Source organism: Podarcis filfolensis (assembly GCF_964270895.1).
Source record: "Podarcis filfolensis genome assembly, chromosome: 1".
In the NCBI taxonomy this organism is placed as follows: domain Eukaryota; kingdom Metazoa; phylum Chordata; class Lepidosauria; order Squamata; family Lacertidae; genus Podarcis; species Podarcis filfolensis.
This window is the reverse complement of record NC_139604.1, coordinates 19,688,620-19,708,371: the sequence shown is the minus strand read 5'-3', so window position 1 is coordinate 19,708,371 and position 19,752 is coordinate 19,688,620. Positions and strand designations below refer to the sequence as shown.

Genomic DNA, 19,752 nt, shown 5'->3' with positions numbered 1-19,752 from the left:
TCTGGGGGTGCCAAATTTTAGGGTGCCGCTGAAATTTTGAGTGCCCAAAGCCGGTCACTGCTCCAAGCCAGAGCAGAGGGGTGTGATTTCTGCACACCCCCCTGGACTGGCACCCTTGCTGGGGGGTATGCTCCAGGGGTATCCACTTGAATAACATATTGGGGGGGTAGGGTGGGAAGTAGTCCCCACCTCACATAACCGAACACATGACACTATCTGAATGGGAATTCCCCTCGAATATTTTATTGGGTGAGGGGAGCGTCAAAGCCCCCTTAGCTCCTATGATAAGTTGACGACGACTCTGGACACTTATAATGGGGTGATGGAACCGGCGTGAGGCGACCAGGCGGAAGATGGTTCCGCCGAGGGCGCCCATGGCCGTGTGCGCGCTGCTGTATTATGTGCGGCGTGAGGGGCCGAGAGGTGTAAACCGCCACCAGGGAGGAGGAGGGCCTTGTTGCCCTCTCTCTCTCTCTCTGCCGAGTGTGTGTTTGGGAGAGCGGGGGAAGGCCAAAGAGGGCGCGTCGCTGGCGGCGCTACGGCCTGCTGCTGTGAGGAAGGAGAGGCGGCGGGAGGAGGAGGAGCAGGTGCCCATGCCGGCTTGCGAAAGTGCCTCCTTCCCTCTCGCAGGCGGGCTGCGGGTGCCGACGCTGCCGCGGGGCGGCGACAAGGCCCCCCCCCTCGCCATTTGCCCGCCAACGGCGGCAGCGGCGTTGTGTGTGCCTGACCCCTCCCGGCAGGGGAGCAGCTTAGGCTGGCGGAGAGGCTTCCCCTTCCTCGCCCCCGCCTCACAGTGGCTCCTGCTGCCGCCGCCGCCGCTCTGAGGCGACGCAGTGCAGAGGTGCGGGCAGGTTGCTCCGGCCCGAGCCGCGGCTTCTCCTCCTCCTCCTCCTCCCGCTTGGAGGGCGCGGGAGCCCCTTTCCTCCTCCCCGCGACGCCCCACGGAGACTCCCCCCACCTCCGCCGCGTTCCCGCGCGTGGGGCCGCCGCTGCCCTTCCCTTCCCGCGGCGCCCCACCCCCGGCCATGACCACGGCGGCGGCGGCGGCGGCGGCGGAGACGACGGCGTCGCCTCAGCAGCGGCGGCTCCTGGTCTTCTCCGCGTCGCCCCCCTCTCCGCCTTCTCCTTCTCCTCCGCCGCGCCGCCTCTTCCTCTCCCCCAAGTGCTGCTGCCCCCGGCGGCTGCCGCCGGGCTCCAAGAAAGTAGCTTGATGAGTGTCCAAAGTAGCAGTGGAAGTTTGGAGGGGCCGCCATCTTGGTCCCGGCTCTCCTCCACGTCCCCACCGAGCCTGCAGGGCTGCTCCGCGGCGGCGGCGGCAGCGGCGGCAGCAGCAGCGGCGACGGCAGCGGCCGTGGCGGCCTCAGCGGCGGCGGCGGCCTCCCTGCTCCGCAGCGGCGCGCCGCTCAAGGAAGGTAAACAGCCAGAGACCGGGCAGGGGGAAGGTGCTTCTCGGGGCCTCTCCTCGGCCGCCGGGGGGTGGAGAGGGGAGGAAGGAGGAAGATGACGGGCTCGGCGGCGGCGGCGGCGGCGATGGGGGAAACGGGCCCTTGGGGAGGGAGGGGCACAGCCGTGTCAGTAGCGGCGGCGGTGGCAGCAGCAGCCGCCTCAGCAGCAGCCGCCTGAGGCCAGTCCCAGGCTTCGCGGGGCCGAGTGCGCGGCGAGGGCAAAGGGAGAAGAGCCGAGGCGAGACATGTCTTCCTTCTCTTCTGCATCCGACGGAGGAAGAAGGTCTGGGCGCCCCTTATCTCTTTCTCTCGACACCCCCCTCCCCAAATTACTCCCGAAGTCGGGGGGGGGAGCCCTGAAACCTTCCCCCCCCAGCCTTCTCGCACAAACTCAAGCCCCCCAACCCTTAATCTGTTTTATTTATTCGAGGCACCCCCCTCTTACCCCAAAAAATGTCGCCTTGAATTCCTCCCACCCCCGCCGCCGTTTACAGTAGCTGCTGCTGGGAGGGGAGGGAGGTGGATGTTCATAATGTTTTCCTAGTTCCACGGCGAATCGATCTCTTTTAACATCGATCTCTTTTCTCCTCTTTGTTTTTAAATGGCTTATTTTTTTTAATTTTATAGATGAAAATATTTCGTAGGTTTCCTTTCCTGGGGAGATGGTTAATTCTTTCCTTCCTATTGTAAAGTGGGGTTTTATTACTGGGAAGGAAGAGAAGCGGGTGCTCCTTTTATATATCTATCTGTAGATCTATATATAAAAATATACATATGTAATTTCCTGGCTTTTCCTGGTTGGTTATGATGATGAACGTGGCTGTTTTGCTTAAAATGAAGAAGAAGGAGGAAAAAAGGGTCGAGTCGCTTTTGGCATCATGGAGGTAGGATGGTGGAAAAGAGACAAAGATCGAGGCACTTATTTGATACAAGAAAGACACTTTCTTCAGCCATTGGCTTCCGACAAAAGTGACGGAGACACGTTAAAAGCCAGTACAGAATGACTGCAACTTTCTCCTTTTCCTCCATCGCATCTTGGATGGTTTCCCCCCTTCCCTCCCCCTTTCTCCCACCCCTCTTGTATTAGAACGACAGTGAGAGAGAGCAGGGTGTTGTGGGTGTTTTGCAGAGAATATCTGTATGAAGGTTATGTGCAAACAAGTCTTTTTTATTGTTTGTCCTTTCCTACCCCCCTTGTTCCTTGCATTAAACTATGTAGCCACAAGATGTAGCAATTATACAGTTTATGAAATGATTAAAGCTCTCTTATTTTACTCGAAATTATGGTTAGCGAGGGAGAGAGGGGAACTTTCATACAACATATGGTATTCTGGAAGAATGAATATTGCATATTCATGATTTTTGAAATGCGATTGTTCTTTGACTATAGTGCTTATCTCAGGGTATTGAATGGCTCTTGCCTTTTGTTTTCATTGTGGGGGGAGGCTTGGGTTCCCCTCCCCCTTTCCTTAAGCACTTGCTAGGCAGCATTAACTTTCCATATGAAAAATGTTAAGATTTTTGAGAAATTAGATGCTGCCAATCTAGAAGACACTTCACATGTCAGGAATATCATTATCAGCAAACATTCTTAAAGATTTCATTTTAAAATGCTTAGAGCCGTGGAAATATATAGTGGACGTGTTTGCTCTCTTTCTCCATTCCAGTACTCAGACTTGCATCACTCCTTGTCACTTTTGCACACGTTCCTAGATAGGAAGCTGACAATAGGAAGCTCAGATTGGCATGAAAACCAATACCTGAAATGGTTGGATATACAGCATATGTTAAAAACACTGATGTGGTAGGCATTTTGGTGCTGGCCGTTACTTTGGGAAACTTAAGCTCAAGGGAGAAGAGACAAAGTTTTATATGTGAACCAAGTTTATTAAGCTACTTGCTTTCAGATATTGTTTAACACCAGTAGTGTGTGCTACCTATTTTTTAAAAATACTAGGTCAGTATTTTTAGACTATGTTGTAAAAATCTGATGGGAAGTTTTTTGTTAAAGCTGCTTCAAATATATGAGTAGAAAAAATGCTCATTTTAGAGGTTATATAGCAGCTAAAGTCCAGTATACACTCTTAGATTGGGTAGAACAGATTGTCATTTATTTACTGTGCTGAGGTGTCAGTCCTGTGGTTTGTTAATTCACCTTACAAGGCTACCAAGGAATGCAATTGGTTTAATACTGTTTTAGAAAGCAAATTGGTATTTGATTTTTTAACTCAATGGGAAGCAAGATGGTATTCAGTAAAACTGAGAATTTGTATGTCACATGAAAAGTTTAATCCAGCTTCCCACAACCTTCAGCACTTGTTATAAAACTGTATGTTCTCTTGTTGTATTTGTTTTGGCTGTCTGATTTTATGTTGTAACCTCTAAAACAGAGCACCTCCAAAGAGAGAACTTTTTGCTTTACTGTATGAGAGCATGTGTAAATGTAGTACTTTCTGGCTGTATAGTAGGGATGTAGGATCTCAAATTTTCTGCTTTCACTTTTAAAGCACCTGGAAAAATGTACAGTTATGGCAAAACATGGACAAAGGCTCAGAATCTTAATATATGTGCAGATTTCTGATTTGCTGAGCCAGTGTTTCGTTTGAAGTGTTTGTCATCTTAATCTAGACAGTTGTCATTCATTGGAGGGCACTAGTTCAGCCTAGTTTGGAAGATGCAAACCCCTGAGAAATGTTTTCATGTGTTTCTCAACAGAAGACTATCTTCTTGAAAATGAAATACTTAATAAGGTACAGAGTTAAAGATTTCCTAGTAATTGAAACTGAATTTGAAGCCTTCACATTATCAAAAGGACTGTCATTGTCTGAATTACGTGACTCCATTGTTGAATAATCTCTGAGTATGTACAACCACTGCTCAAGATGGAGTTGATTGTTGTGTAATCATGATAAAGGCAGAATAACAAAGTTCATCGTTTAGAATCTACTCTGAGTTGTCTGAAATAGATAAACTTTGTGCATCTTGTTTAAGGTGCGTTTTGATTAATACAGATTTTAGCGGTATAGTTGGTGCCCACTTTGTATAAAAATCCTATGAATGTTTAATCGGAATTAAGTCCCAATAGTTTCAGTGGGACTTCATGCTGCAATCGCAATGCAAACTTACCTGAGAGTGTCAGGTAGCTGCAAAACACTGTAAGAACTGCTATGTGTCTTACACTGGAAGAGACATCACAAGATAAGAACAGTAAGTCCCCCAGTAAGCAATAGAACATGATAGCATATTTTATGTGACATAAATTTTGTTTACAAGTAAACAAATATGAAAAATAGTTCGAGCTTGCTGAAGTTCACTTTTTAATGTATGTCTTTTGGTGCTGAGTAAGACTTCTAGCTCTATGCTTGGTGTAAGCAGACAGTGGCTAGAAATGTGTTTTACTGTTCTGAGACTTCCAAAAATATCTTAGTACCTTGTGACGCAACTGCGTGTTACTTGCTTAATTTTCAGGTAAACCTTGGCTACTTATTTCCATGTTACCCATGGAAGATGCTTATGTTCATTTACAGTAGCGTTTACCGGTATATTTTTGTTTGGATCGCTGCAGGGCAGACTATCCCATTAACTTCAATGAAAACACTACACAGTAAGCTGTAGTCTTTTAAGGCTACAATCCTAAGCACACATACTATGGAGCAAGACCCACTGAATACACAGGATTCAACTTCTGAGTAAACGTGCCTAGGTTTGCACTGTAAGATGTGATATGTTATCCACTGGTACTTTTGTTGTTGTTGACCAGTCTTATGATTTAGTTGCTGTTGAAGACAGTGCTAATATTTCTTTATTGTATGCGGTATATCTTCTGTCTTGGTAACAAATATATTCCCACTTTCCTGAGAAATGATACCAGTTCTCAAACCTGATCATAATTGGTATCTGAGTATCAAGGTTCTCTGTAATCCCTGCAAGCAAGACTTGGGCTGGGGTGAGAGAATGCAATAGTACCTGACTTGAAGATACCATTGCTCTAGCGCAGAGATTCTCAAAACTGTGTCCATCAGATCCATTCAGGTATTCCATGGGAAGGTTGTAGAACAGTAAAAAATATCCACATTTGATCTCTCCCCCCACCCCACCCCCTGGACTTGAGATCAAGGCCATTCTGACTTGGGCCCGATTATCAAAGGGGCAAAAATATTCCCAGCCTAGGTCAAATGTTTTTGTAATGCATGCTGGTATAGAAGGAAAAAAGTTTTCCCTTCATATTCATTGTGTTAGACCATGGTTGTTAAAATATGTATGTGCTTTGATTAGTGGAATATTAATGGTATCCTGAGACCCCTGCCAATTTTCAAGTGATCTGTGGAGGAAAAAAGTTTGAGAACTGCTGTTCCAGAGGTATTGGCCCCCTGCCTTTCTATCTGCAAGCTGTTAAACTGCTAAGACTTAGTGGTAGTAGAAGCATGTCCCCTCTCAGAATTTAATTGGTGCTTAATGTTTGGGACATGAACTTAATTCATTGCATGGGCCGCTATTGCTCGTGTCAAAACAATAACTTACAAAAAGGTTATCTTTGGGATAAGGTGGGCTTGTGAATAAAACTCACATTGACAGAAAGGGTTAGTTTTCTAACAAGTAGATAATATGTGTTTAATAACTACTTCAGGCTCTTCTTGCATAACTGTTCCAAAATACTTTCTTACGCCAGTGATGGAAATGAAATGGGTTCTAGAGTATGTGCATAAAAATACCCTATTAAAACCGAGGTGACAATTACCTTGAGGTAACTTGAATGGGGAAATAAACAAATCCTCTAGAAGTATTTTTGGATTTGTGTAGGAAGTACCCAAATTGTCCTTTTTTTAATTTAAAAAAAAAGGAATGAGGTGAGTTTTCCCTCTGACAATGATGCTCAAGTTTCCAGAGGAAGGTCAAGCAATTTATTTTTGATTAGGTTCTAAGCAGCTGCTTTCTGCACTTAAATTAACTGCAAGAACTTGACTTTCACATTTTAATTGAAGTCTGGAAGAATTATCTGATTCATACAAATCCAAAGCTCTTCTGTGTGATAGCCTCTCTTTATCTTATTTTGAAAACTCTTGAGGCCTCAGCTGTTCCTGGAAAAGCTATACACCTTGAAAGCTATATTACTGTTTCTTTACTGAAATTCCAAATGTTAACGTTGTCTGACTTACGGTAATCAAGAAGTCTGACCCTTCCAATTCACCAAACCAAAGTGAATTGTAGCTGGCCATGTTTACTTAACAAAACTTAGTTTGATGTAGGTCATATGTTAGTTTGCCTCCCTAGGTTTCAGCAATGCCAAACTCAGCAATGGCCTCTCCATTACAGATGCTAGTTGTTGTTGGCATCTATAGTTCTCAGGAGGCAATGGAAGTGAAGTCAAAGCGTTGGAAACGGGATGAAGTCAAATTGTTGGCAAGTTGCAGTGTCTGCTTTGGCTGTAGAGACTGATATGGGAGAGCCATGTTTTGTTGCAGCTGGGGCAGATGAAAGCATCCAGTTGTGCTGCTGCAGATGCACCATGGTGTTTCTTCTCTCTGCACTCTTCCTAGTGGTCATTCTTCATCTGGCCAATACAATGGATATATGACCTGTCAGTCTCCAGGCACTGTGGTTGTCTGCAAGAGATGTTGCCAGCCTTCAGGTCACCTTACAGATACTAACTCACATTGCAAAACCCTTTAGTAATTCAGTTAGGAATTATTGTCCAGCACACTAAAACTAATGTTAAAGAAAGTATTAGTCATCAGTATTACTCTATAGTTATTAATGCAGGTTATACCACCTGAGTATCATTGCTGTGTTGGTGTTTCTGATAATATGCTACTCAAATAGAAGCCTATTATATGCATTGTACTTAGTAAATATAATAATAATTAATTAATAATAATAATAATAATAATAATAATAATAATTGCTTATACTCCACCCATCTGGCCAGGCGTGCCCAGCCACTCTGGGTGGCTTCCAACAGGATTATTAAAAACACAACAAAACATTAATAACTTCCCTAAACAGGGCTGCCTTCAGATGTCTTCTAAAAGTCAGATAGTTGTTTATTTCCTTGACATCTACCGGGCGCCACTACCGAGAAGGCCCTCTTCCTGGTTCCCTGTAACTTGGCTTCTCGCATTGAGGGAACCACCAGAAGGCCCTTGGAGCTGGACCTCAATGTCCAGGCTGAACGATGGGGTTGGAGACACTACTTCAGGTATACTGGGCCGAGGCCATTTAGAGCTTTAAAGGTCAGCACCAACACTTTGCTTGGAAACGTACTGGAAAGTGGCCCAGTTTAGATGTCTTGGGCTTTAGGAACATGCTTTATTATGTGCTCAGATTCCCTTCTGCAGTTTCTGGTAATTATAGTTTGATATCATAGCTAGAACAGAACTCACTACTTGGAAAGGATTCTCATGTTGGTTTGGAGGCAAGTTATTGAGTGCAGAACCAAAGTTTCCCTGATTTGGATAGCTACTGCAGGCTGCACATGACACAGGTAGCGTGGCATGGAAGTGGAGGAAGCCAGTGTGAAATCAAAGCATGTTTCCCAGCCATGGTTGTGATGTAATGTCTGAACTGAGTCAGTGGACTGGTTTGTATGTACCGTTAGGCCATGCCTAATAAAATGTGAGCTGTTCCCAAATCAAAACAAACCATGGCTTGTACCGTAAAAATTGGGTTGGTTTTCCAGCTGCTTTTGTAGCTTGATAATCATGTGGGTATGGTCAACCCTCACCCTAGAAAACTTTTTTTAAAATGACATTGGAAGTTACAAGGGGTAGAGAACTATCCCATAAAACTGGCAATTTAGTATAACATTGAAAAGGGTTGTATTACACTGAAACTCACATAATAGTGTAATGGAATATTTTCTATCCCAAGCCAATTCAAATGTGTATTGATGTGGTAAAATGTTACAAAACAAAGCCATTCTGTGTCAGGAGGACACTTATTTGCCTCCCCTGGATAGTGTTCACTTGAACAGCAGCATGGGCATATCTATCTATTTTATCACATCCAACTGGGAGGGGTAGTCAGTGCCACTAAAAATGGAATGTGGATTCAAATTGACTTTAACAGATTAGAGGTCTGGGCCCAAACTACCAAAATGAATTTCAATAGGGACAAATGTAAGATTCTGCACTTAGGCAGGAAGAACCAGCTGCACAAATATAAGAAGGGGACACCTGGCTTGCCAGTAGTGCATGCAAAAAGGAGCTAGGGGTCTTAGCAGGCCACAGGCTTAACTTGAATCAACAGTGTGATGCAGCAGCAAAAAAAGCTAATGCTATTCTAGGCTGCCTCAGCAGAAGTATAGGTGTTCTGATCAAGGAGATAAGAGCTATTTGACAGTGGAACAGACTTCCTCGGAAGGTGGTGGACTTGCCTTGCTCGGAGGTTTTTAAGGCAGAGGTTAGATAGCCATGTCATGGATGCTTTAGTTGAGATTCCTGCATAGCAAGGGGTTGGGCTAGGTGACCCCCAGGTTCCCTTCCAACTTTACAATTCTATGATTCTGTTATATCCTTTGAGGGAAAGGTGTGATTAATAATAAAAATGAATATAACTATGCCTGTGTCTCATTGAAACACTACCTATTTACTCGATGGTTCTCTATAGTGGTGCCCAACCACTGTAACTAAATTTTGAGGCCTTGCCCAGTGATTCATTGCTTCCTTTATTCCCACTCCCTTTCGCAGGTGAGGTGGGGACTCTGTCTCTCAGTCAATCTCTGTCTGGCTCTTTTAATGAATCTGTAATTGACTTGTTGAAGATTTTGCAGGCTGATAAGAGATTTATGTAGGTTATGGTAGCTGCATCTGCACATCACAATAAAGCATGGTGCCAGGCCTATCATGGTTTTATTATGAATGGGCGGCCTGCAGATTCTTGCTGCCTGATTGTTCTAGTTTCATTCCTTCCCTGGTGCAAGTGGGAGAAACAGAGGACAGAATTCACCGAACGAACCCTGGGGGGGGGCTTCTGCTTGTGCTTTCCACCTTCTCCCCCTGCATGGACCCCCATGTTGCCCCTGAAACTGGCACTAGAGGGATCAGGAGAACCCCCAAAACAGCACATGGGGGGATTGTTCTATTTGGCAAGCTGATAAGTGTTGGACCCCAACAATTAAACTCTGCTTCCTGTTAATAGTTAATATCCAGACATCATAGTTGGTTGCTTCCTAACAAGCCATGGTTGATAACCAGCCTTGAAACCATGGTCTGTAGATTTAGGAATTATGACTTGTTAGGAAGCAGCAAACCATGTCAATGCAGAAACCATAGTTTATTGCAGTAAGAAAGCAGAGCCATTGTCATAGGAAAAATAAAAGTGTGTTAAATATTGATTATTGTATATACAGAGTGTAGAATCATAGAATCTTAGAGCTGGATGGGACCCAAGGGTCATCTAGTCCAACCCTCTGCAATGCAGGAAACTCAGCTAAAGCATCCATGACAGATGGCCATCCAGCCTCTGCTTAAAAACCTCCAGGGAAGGAGAGTCCACCACCTCTTGGGGGAGTCTGTTCCACTGCTGAACAGCTCTTACTGTCTGAAAGTTTTTCCGAAAGTTTAGCCGGAATCTCCTTTCTTGTAACCTGAACCGTCTAACATACAATTATTGGTTACAGAAACTAAGTAGCATTATATATGTCGCTTGATAAGTTTGAAGCCTGAGAGCTGTTTTTATTGCTAGTGTACTGAAGTGATTGGGAAGAAATGCACTGTAATTCTCTGTGTGAATTAAATTTCAATTTCAAGTATGCTTGAATAATTTTCTGCTGTTTTCTAGTACTGTGACTTATAAGAATTACATAGTTCAACAGCTACATACCAAATACAATGTTTATTGTCCATTGATGTCTGTTGCGATGAGTTATACTGCTGGGGTGTGCCTTTAACTGTTCAGTTGTAATAATCTTTGCTGGACTGCCACAAGTGTGATCCAAAGTAGTTTGAAATGTGAAAAAATTAGAACCAATAAAATGTTCCTGATACTACTTTGGCTAGGGTCTTTGTACCATTTGCATGCATAATACAGCATACTGATGACTTCTTTTTCCCCTCTGTGACAAATGTCCACCCAGCCATTCATTTAAAGCTTACTGTATGCTAGACATTGACATAGTCAGTGTAAACTACCGGTAATTCACACTAAGTCACAGAATTATTGAAAGATGTCTGAAGGAACCAGTTTCAAAAAGTTCCTTAAATATGTATTTAAGAGTGACTAATTTCTTCATGTACTGTGATTCATCTAATTTTTTGTTTAAAATCACAATTACATGTTTGTTCCTAGTGTTAAGTCGTATAAAGGTTACTGTAACTTGAATGCATCTTCTGTTTTTCTTACTTAATAACATATTAAGATTTGTCATAATATAGAACAATAGCAGAAATGAAAAGGGGTTATAAATAAAATGACTAAAAAACTACATTTTGAAATTAATATATTGGCTTACATCCTAATTATTTGATCCATGAGTAGGAAAATAATGCTTTTAAAGAAATTTTCAACAAAACATTGGTATCATTGGACCTTTGGGGGTTAAACATGATGACCAGGAATAAAATGCATGTTCATATCATATCAACATCTCAGTTAACATTTCAGTCCATTACTTTGGAAAATGTTGGAACAGAAGATTCTGCTATCTCCTTGTAACACAGTTTCTTTGGGATGCATTCTGTTTGATTATCTCAATACTCTAAATATAGTTAAATGAATACTACCCTTTTCAGCAGTTAAGCTCTTTTGCAATGTATAGATTAGTTTGTATCACTTGCAGTTTGGATTAATATAGATCAAGTGATACATAACTGACCAAACTAAAATTTCTCACTTTTATTTGGTATTGGGCGCTGCTTTACTGAAGCTTCATTTTTTTCTTTTCAACAACATGTGACCACTGCTTCTTGGAAATTTCATTTTCTAGCTGAAGAAACCATTTTGCAAAGTTTTGGAGAAATGGTTCCAACCCATTCTGGAATTTGATGAAGGCAGTTATTACACATTTTGGTTAATACAGAGTTGAGTCCAATAACTAGACACTTCTGCTGACTGAAGGAGATGGTGGCGAGAGAGCGAGAGGTGGCTTTTGCTGATGTCCCTTGCAGTTCCTAAAAATCTGCTCCAGACTCGCAGGCATGTCCAGAGTTCGTTTCGGGGGCCTAATCTGGCCTGCCGTGGCAGTATATGTTCTGGGGTAAAATCTTTAAAAAGGCTCAACAACTTTGGTTGGCCCTCACTCATGTTTACGTTATCAAATCTGGCCCTCTTTGAAAAAAGTTTGGGCACCCTTGCGAGGGTTGGCAGACCCTCCAGAACAAGGTGTGAGGTGGCACAAGGGGCTGCAGGGGGAAGGGAGAACTGGTAAAAGCAACTCCCCCCCCCCTTTTCCTCTACCAGGAACATTTGCTGGATCTGATTGACTTCCACAAATGGAAGGAGCTTTTCTCTTCACAGAACACCAGGTCTGGATCCAACTCATTGTATAGAGGTTCTGGTAGTTCTGGGCTGGTTAGTGACTTTAGCTGTTGGTATTACACTTGTTTACATTTGAATCACATCTTTCAGGTTTGTTAAAATCAAGGAAATGCCTAACCTTTTAATGTGGATGGGTGGGCAGGTGCGGGGAGGTAGCTAATCATACAGTTGTGACCGTGATTGCTGTTGGGATGTGAGTTTGTCATCTGTGGTCAGTTAACCACAGCATGACTACTACTCCCACACTGACCAGTTCATTTACAAGGATATGAAATTCTGTTTGACATCTTTTTAAATGGTTCATGGGAATTAAATCCTTGCATCCTCCTGAATGGCACTGGAATGGAAAAGTTGATTATATTGAATAGCGCCTACTGGTTTTGTAAACTTTAGAAAATGATGCATATGATGATGCCAGGTATATATTGGTGCTTTTGAATGTGTTCAAGTGTAGTGTGACATACTGATCAGTTTTGGGTTTAGTTTCAATTTTAAATGCTAGAATGGAGTTGTTATAATCAAAGTACTTCTTGATTATTGAAAATAATTTGTATACTTTGTTGTTCAAAATGGTATTGGTTAGAAATAAGAGAAAAGGCTTTTAGCAAGTAGAAAGAACTTGCATCCAGAATTCTTTCTTAAGTAATCTGTTACTCTTCCACTTCTGACAAATTGAGTTCTACATAACTCAAAGGCTTGCATATTCTTATACAATAGAAACCATCAGTTTTCAAATATATATAAAAAATGAAATTAATGTGGCAGCAATTGTTCCTATTCCCTGGAGAGAGAACCCAGTATAAAATTCCTGAATTAGAATGTGTTTTTTTAATGTGACACTGTGAAATTTTGTCTCCCTAGGAAAGTGTAGCTTCTACAGAAATTTGTTGTCTCTAATTATTGTTATATTACTGAATTATGGTTATTCAGTATCGGTATAATCAGGAGTGTTTGGATTCTGGTTTTGAGTTGTGTTCTGCATAGCACTCTAACAGACCTAATGCTGTATCTTGTAATTGACTGATTTTGGTATCATTTTGTGTAAAATATATTTTTATTTCTCTTTACTTGGTTTTCAGTCACTTGATGGAAGTACTCTTTGACCCTTGGAAGCTTATGCCAAATTAAGTTTAATTTAATAATACTATTTAGTTAAACATTACTATTAGCTATTTAGTTTTGATTCTGCAATTTAATTTTGTGTGTGTTTCTGTGCTCCCCAGATTATTTAGTAAGCCTGGTTCTAACTACTCAAATATTTGGTGCATCTTGAAAGAGTCAAAGGATATGACTGTCATAAAAGAACATTGTGATGTCAGCACATTAATGTCTATTGCCCAATGTATATTTCAGTGAAGGGAATTCATCATCATTGTGATAGTTGTCTACAGGTATGCTGTTTTATTGTGCTGTTAAGTTTTTCTAAAATGCAAATTCTGTAGACTAATACACATGCTAAATGCCATCAAAGTGAGGTTAGTGTACAACATTTTTGAAGTTTTATATGTTCATTTCTCAAGCTTGAAAAAGTCTAGTTCTATCGTATACTTCTGGGCCATATTGAAGCTAAACACGTTGACTGGTATTTTAAATGCTCTTTATGTAGTACCAGATGTGGACATGCTTTATAAAGCAACACATTTAAAATAGGCCCTTGTCTTGAAGCTTACAATATGAGTGAAGCAACAGGAAGATGGGGACAAGGGTAACAGAATAGGAATAAAAATTCTTACTTTAAAACATTAGATTCTGCCTGAAATACCAGAACATTGTTGCTCGATTCAGATGTAATATCAAACTGTGGTTTGTCCAGGAGTGCCGCTCATGGCATGTGGGATCCCTCTTCCACTCTTGCAAGCTGGTTGCACCATAAATTGTTTTCCCTTCTTCCCTAGCTGTTGTTTGCATTGTGTATGCAAACTGGATTTGGGAGGCTAGCAGTATGTAAAGTTCGCCAGTTTGGACATCATAGAAAAATGATGCTTAGTGAAAACTGAAGCAAGGGAAGGAATATTTGTATCTCTGGGGGTACTCTGGACCATGGTTGTACAATGTGTCTCATGTAATCAGGTGTTTGCAGCAAGTCAGGGCCAGTTTGTGAAATCTATTGGTTCTCCTCTTGTGTATGCATGCAGGTGTCTCATATAGTCTGTACTGATTATATGGGAATCTCTCTGTTCTTGATTATTTTTGACATTATTATAGAAGTTTTAAATGAGTTGAAAATCCGAAAAGTACCAGTGTGGTTCTCAAATTTGTGCTTTAAAAATAAGGTTTTAAAAGGATTTGGGGTGGATAGGTCACTAGAACATTATGAAAAGCTATGATGTGCAGTTTTTTGTACGATTCCTAAAAAAAGCATATAATTATTTTGAGGTGAATCAAAATGTGGGTATAATATGGAATTAGTATGTTGGCAATGTAGACTTTGCATTGCTGGCTATATTAGCTGCCTTGGAATGTATTGAGGCTTTCTGTAAGCTGAGCTTGGTTTAAGAATCCAAGTTATACTGTAGTTGGTGGCATCAATCAACAATCATTCATAAGTAAAGGGGGGGTTTGCGTATAAAATTTGTCAATCATCTAAAAAGATAAGTGCAAAAGAATAATACAGAATTTATAAATGTGACCACAGGTGGCATGCAAGAAGGTGTGCAACTGTGTTGAGCTGTAACCTAATTGTTGTCTCATTTTAAACTTTTCTAAGAGGCAGAACTGTTCAGGAGTTTTGTAAGCTCCCTTGAATGCCATTTTGGCAGAATAAAGTACAAATAATAAAATATCAGAGTTTCTATGCATGGTAGAGGGTGCCTGAACTCAGGGCTTGCCCTACTTCCTGTTACATATTTGCAGAGCAAATGTCTCAAACCAGGAACACATTAAGTTGTCAGAACACAGTTTGCTTTAAAATAAAAATTACAAAATCTGTCTGGCTTCAAATATCTCTTTTGGAGAATGATAAATTATTATTAGTGTCTTACCACCCAGTTTCGAATCTTTCGTACCTGGGTAAGGTAATTGAGAGTGGTTGCTGAACAGCTTGGTAGGTTTCTGGAGGAAACATCGGGTTTGGATCCATTCTAGTCCGGCTTTCACCCTGGTTACGGGACCGAGACGGCTCTGGTCGCCCTAACAGATGATCTCCGTAGACAACTGGACCGAGGCGGGTTGGGACTGCTGATTCTTTTAGACTTGTCAGCAGCCTTCGACGTGGTTGATCACGATCTTTTGGACCACCGCCTTGCCGACGTGGGGATTCAGGGCACAGTCCAACAATGGCTGCATTCCTTTATCTCAGGTCGGGGACAGAGGGTGGCGCTAGGGAAGGAGATGTCGTCGCGGCATCCCTTGGTGTATGGAGTGCCGCAGGGTGCAATCCTTTCCCTGATGCTTTTTAACATCTTTATGCGCCCCCTTGCCCAGATTGTCCGGAGTTTCGGGCTGGGTTGTCATCAATATGCTGATGACACCCAGCACAATCTGTCGATGGATGGCCATCCTGAATCAGCCCCGGACACACTGAGCAGATGTCTGGAAGCTGTGGCTGGATGGCTGCGTGGGAGCCGGTTGAAGTTAAACCCTTCAAAACAGAGGTCCTCTGGCTGGGTTAGGACGTCATGGGGTTGTGGGGCCAACTCCCATCTCTTGTGGGGTCTCAACTTGTGCCAGTGCCTTCTGTCAAGAGTTTGGGTGTAATCTTTGATGCCTCCTTCTCCATGGAGGCGCAGGTTGCAGCTACTGCAAAGGCGGCATTTTTCCATCACTGCCATATCCAACAGTTGGTCCCTTACCTTTCCCGCCCTGATCTGTCCACAGTGATCCATGCGACAGTCACCTCCAGGCTTGATTACTGTAACTCGCTCTACGCGGGGCTGCCCTTGAAGTTGTCCCAGAAACACCAGCAGGTGCAGAATGCCGCGGCAAGGCTCCTTAAGGGGGTCCTTGCCGCGGGACCACATTCACCCAGTGCTTTTCCAGCTGCACTGGCTCCTGGTGGAGTACAGGGTCAGGTTTAAGGTGCTGGTTTTGACCTTTGCGGCCTAGGACCCTCGTACCTACGGGACCGCCTCTCCTGGTATGCCCCACGGAGGACCTTAAGGTCCATAAATAGCAACACTCTAGAGGTCCCGGGCCCTAAGGAAGTCAGATTAGCCTCAGCCGGGGCCAGGGCCTTTTCAGCACTGGCTCCGGCCTGGTGGAATGCTCTGTCTCATGAGACCAGGGCCCTGCAGGATTGATTTCTTTCTGCAGGGCCTGTAAGACAGAGTTGTTCCGCCTGGCCTTTGGCTTGGAATCAGCCTGATTCCCTCACCCTCTTTCCTTTTCTTTCTGTGATGGAACCCCTGTTTGGGGACTACCCTGGCTTTTCTGGCCCACGTAGGACCAGTCTGGATAGTTGGCCTTGGTGAAGATTTGACGTTTTCTCCCCCCAAACAGTTTTTGATCTGGGCTTCCACTGTAATAAGGCTGCATTTTAAGTTGTATTTTAATCTTGTTTTTCAGTTGCATTTTAATCAATTGTTTTTATACCTGATGTTAGCCGCCCTGAGCTCGGTCTTGGCCGGGGAGGGTGGGGTATAAAATAAATAAATAAAATTCAGATATTATGCATATGGAACTGTGTTTAAATTATCCAGATGGTCACTATAGGTGTGGTCATTGTATATGTTGTCCACAAAGTTTGAAAGATTGTTTTCCTCCTGTTGATAATAAAAAAGTATATTGAAATCTTTAATTATTACATCTCTGTGTTGTATATGCCATTATGTGTCCATGTTCAAAATTATTTGTTGGTCAGACCACAAGACCTCTTTTTGAGGATTACTGAGCACAAATCTGAGAGTCATACTAGAAATTCAGAAACTTCATTAACCATGCATTTTCTGGAATATTATCACAAGCCTTCTGATTTAATTGGTTGTTTTTAACAGAAATAATTTATTCTGTTAACATACAATATTCTTGAACTTTCCCAATGAGTAGTCTTTTGGATGCACAACTTAAACACAATTTCCCTTGCTGGTTTAAATGACAAAATGAATTTAGCTGTATTTGCATTTTCATAAACAATTTTATCTCAAAAATAGTGGATATAAAGATAGAGTTTCTTTTCAGGTAGTAGTTCTACTAATGTATAATTTTTCTGCTTGAGTAATAGCATATTTGAGAGACACATCTTTTGGTGAGATATGGATTGGCAGCTGATTCCCCCTATATTGAATTTCAGTTATGCTTCATTTTGTGAGCAGCAATGGCATATTTTGAGCAACAACATAGTTGGATTATAGGTTTGTATTTTTACTTTATACAAACTTTTTATTCTATGCTAGAAGGACTTATAATAAACTATCCTTTTAAATTACAGTCTTTGGAGCAACAAATCCCTTGTGGTGTAGCTCTAGTCATTAAAGGTCTTATATAAGAACTATATCATGCAATAAATTTATAATGGTAATTTATTCCTTTATCATTTTTGATTCCATTCAAATGAATGACATAATAGACTCTATTATTTATATATAATTAAGTTGAAAAAAATGAATACAATTTGGAAAAATCAAACGAGAGGCTCTAGGGGGATCTACAGCTGTCAACTGCAAGGCCAATTTTGTTTCTGCTGAAACATCTCTAACATCTGTACTGTTTGGAGAAAGTGTAATCGTAACACAATAGTGGCTACCATTCATGTTTGTTTATGTTCATTTTATATGTAGTCTTAAACTGTTGACTCATAAATCACTTTTTATACATTTCCATTGCTTTAGGGCAGTGGTGGCCAAACTTGACCCTCCAGCTATTTTTGGACTACAACTCCCATCAACCCTAGATAACAGGACCCAGTGGTCAGGGATGATGGGAATTGTAGTCCCAGAACAGCGGGAGGGCCAAGTTCAGGTGATCTTGTTTGTTACTCATATGCTTTGGGACCTTCTCCATTGTTTTGGTTGCTTTTGGAGAATAACTTCTTAAAATAAGCCAATTGTTAGCATAGCAGTGCCAGACCTGTCTTTTTTATTAACCCAGGGAAAACATCATAGAGGTAAATGTGTTGAAATGTTCACCCATCTACTGCTTTTCTCCCTGCAACTCTTTCTCAAGCTCTGCTCACTTCCATTAGTAGCAGGTGGGGATTGTGAGGCGGGGGTGGAGGGTGCTCACCTGCTGCTTTTTAAATGGAAGTTGGTGGGGGGGAGGCTCTCTAGTTTAATGGCAAGTTCAGTCTTGTGCACAATACGCAGATCTGCTGTCAAATAGGTAGGTTCTTCTCCCCATGTCTTTCTAGATTCATAGCGTATTTGTAGTAGAGAATCCACAAAACACTTGAGGGACCCAGAACCAATCTTTCCCCCATACTTTCCTGATCAAGATTCTAAGGAAGATTGTTTAAACAAGTGATTACTCAATGTTTCCTTCTGTGCTCTGTCCGTGGTCCTATTTCAACGTGAGACAAAATAGCACTCCTATCTCTTACACATGTAAAGCGGGATCTAGATTTAAAATGCTGGTTAGGAACAAACTGTGTAGCCTTAAGTGTGCCCAACCCTCTATCAACATGTGCTAAAATACCTTTGCTCCCCTAATAGCACTGGGGGGAAACTCCTAATAAAACTTCCACAATTCTTGTTCCAGGTAATCCTCAACCTTGATGAGGTATGAATTGCTATGTGGTGTTTCTCAGGGCCCCTCTGTTTAACTTTCTGAAAAATAGATGTTTTTACACTTGCAGTTTTTGGAGTCAAATCTACCACAATTGGAAAGGCTGAGGGGGGAAAATGCATATAAAGGGCCTTGGTATTGGTTGCCCTGCATAATGCAGTTTAAACCTCTTAGTGACATGCCATATCTACAGATGCTTTACCCAGAGCCTGTTCTGTCTATTTCAACAGAGGAGAAGAGCATGACCGGTAAAACATCCCTCCTCAATATTTAGCCTATTTTCATAATAGACTGATCACTCCCTCCCTTAGGATTATGTGCACGAGCAAAGACACTGGGTGGGGGAAGCCTGGAGTCAGTACTGAAATGACATTAAGCATTACTTGAAATCTTGCTCATAAGGAGGAACAATTGTCATATTTTATTTAATTATTTGACCTGAATGAAGTATAATTACACTACCATCAAAAGTGTGTAGCATCCTTGCTTTTTCTGTTTGGATAGCTAGATCAGAATACAGACCAAGACCACAAAGAAGAAAACCTATTTAGAAATGATGGCACCTCCAGTTTATGTTCCATTGAAATATTTGGTTTGGTGGATCACTCTACAATTTTTACTTAATTCCAAAGTTTTTGCTGAAATGTCTTAAGTTAGATTTTAAAAACTGATAGGAAAATGCTATGTGTTAATCCTGCTGTAAATAGTGCATGCTATTTTCAGACTTGATATTGTATAGCTTGGATTTTGAGAGCCATTTTCCAGATTTTGGCAGACTGAGTTTATTTCCTTGCGGTAAATATTACTGTTGCTAAAAAACACTACCTCAGAAATGCCATTTATCTATTCTTATATTGTGCTCTTAACCAGCTGTATCCCTTTCAGCTACTTTTAGCACAACATCTTAATAGTATTGGTATCTTACAAGATGGTTGAGAAAATCAAAGTGTTCATAATGGGCAGAGTAATTCAAGGTTTTCTATTTTTTAAACAAATATTTGCAGTGTCACAAAATGAAATGCAGGTAGTCTGTAAATCTTCAACAGAGGCAAGCTCTTTAAGATGTTAAGGTAAAACTTATGAAGGAAAATCTAAGTAAGAACTTCAGAAGCTGCAGCTAGTCAATTTTTGGGTGATAGAACATGCTGCTTCTACAGGCCAAATATGGTCTTGCAAT

The 19,752-nt window shown here is 42.0% G+C and overlaps 1 protein-coding gene across 5 annotated transcripts in view; it reads left to right on the top strand.

Moving 5' to 3' along the window:
• The first annotated feature begins 504 nt into the window (after positions 1-504).
• Positions 505-19,752, top strand: part of TLK1 (tousled like kinase 1) — a 66,832-nt gene continuing 47,584 nt past the window's right edge. Inside the window, exons 1-2 of one of the 5 annotated variants that reach the window (XM_083628597.1) lie at positions 592-1,412; positions 4,161-4,195. Coding sequence is in view for 1 of the 5 variants with exons in the window: in XM_083628595.1 (XP_083484721.1) it covers positions 1,211-1,412 (202 nt within the window). In the remaining 4 variants the exon portion in view is untranslated. The other 4 variants (XM_083628598.1, XM_083628595.1, XM_083628596.1 and 1 more) reach the window with 4 other exon arrangements.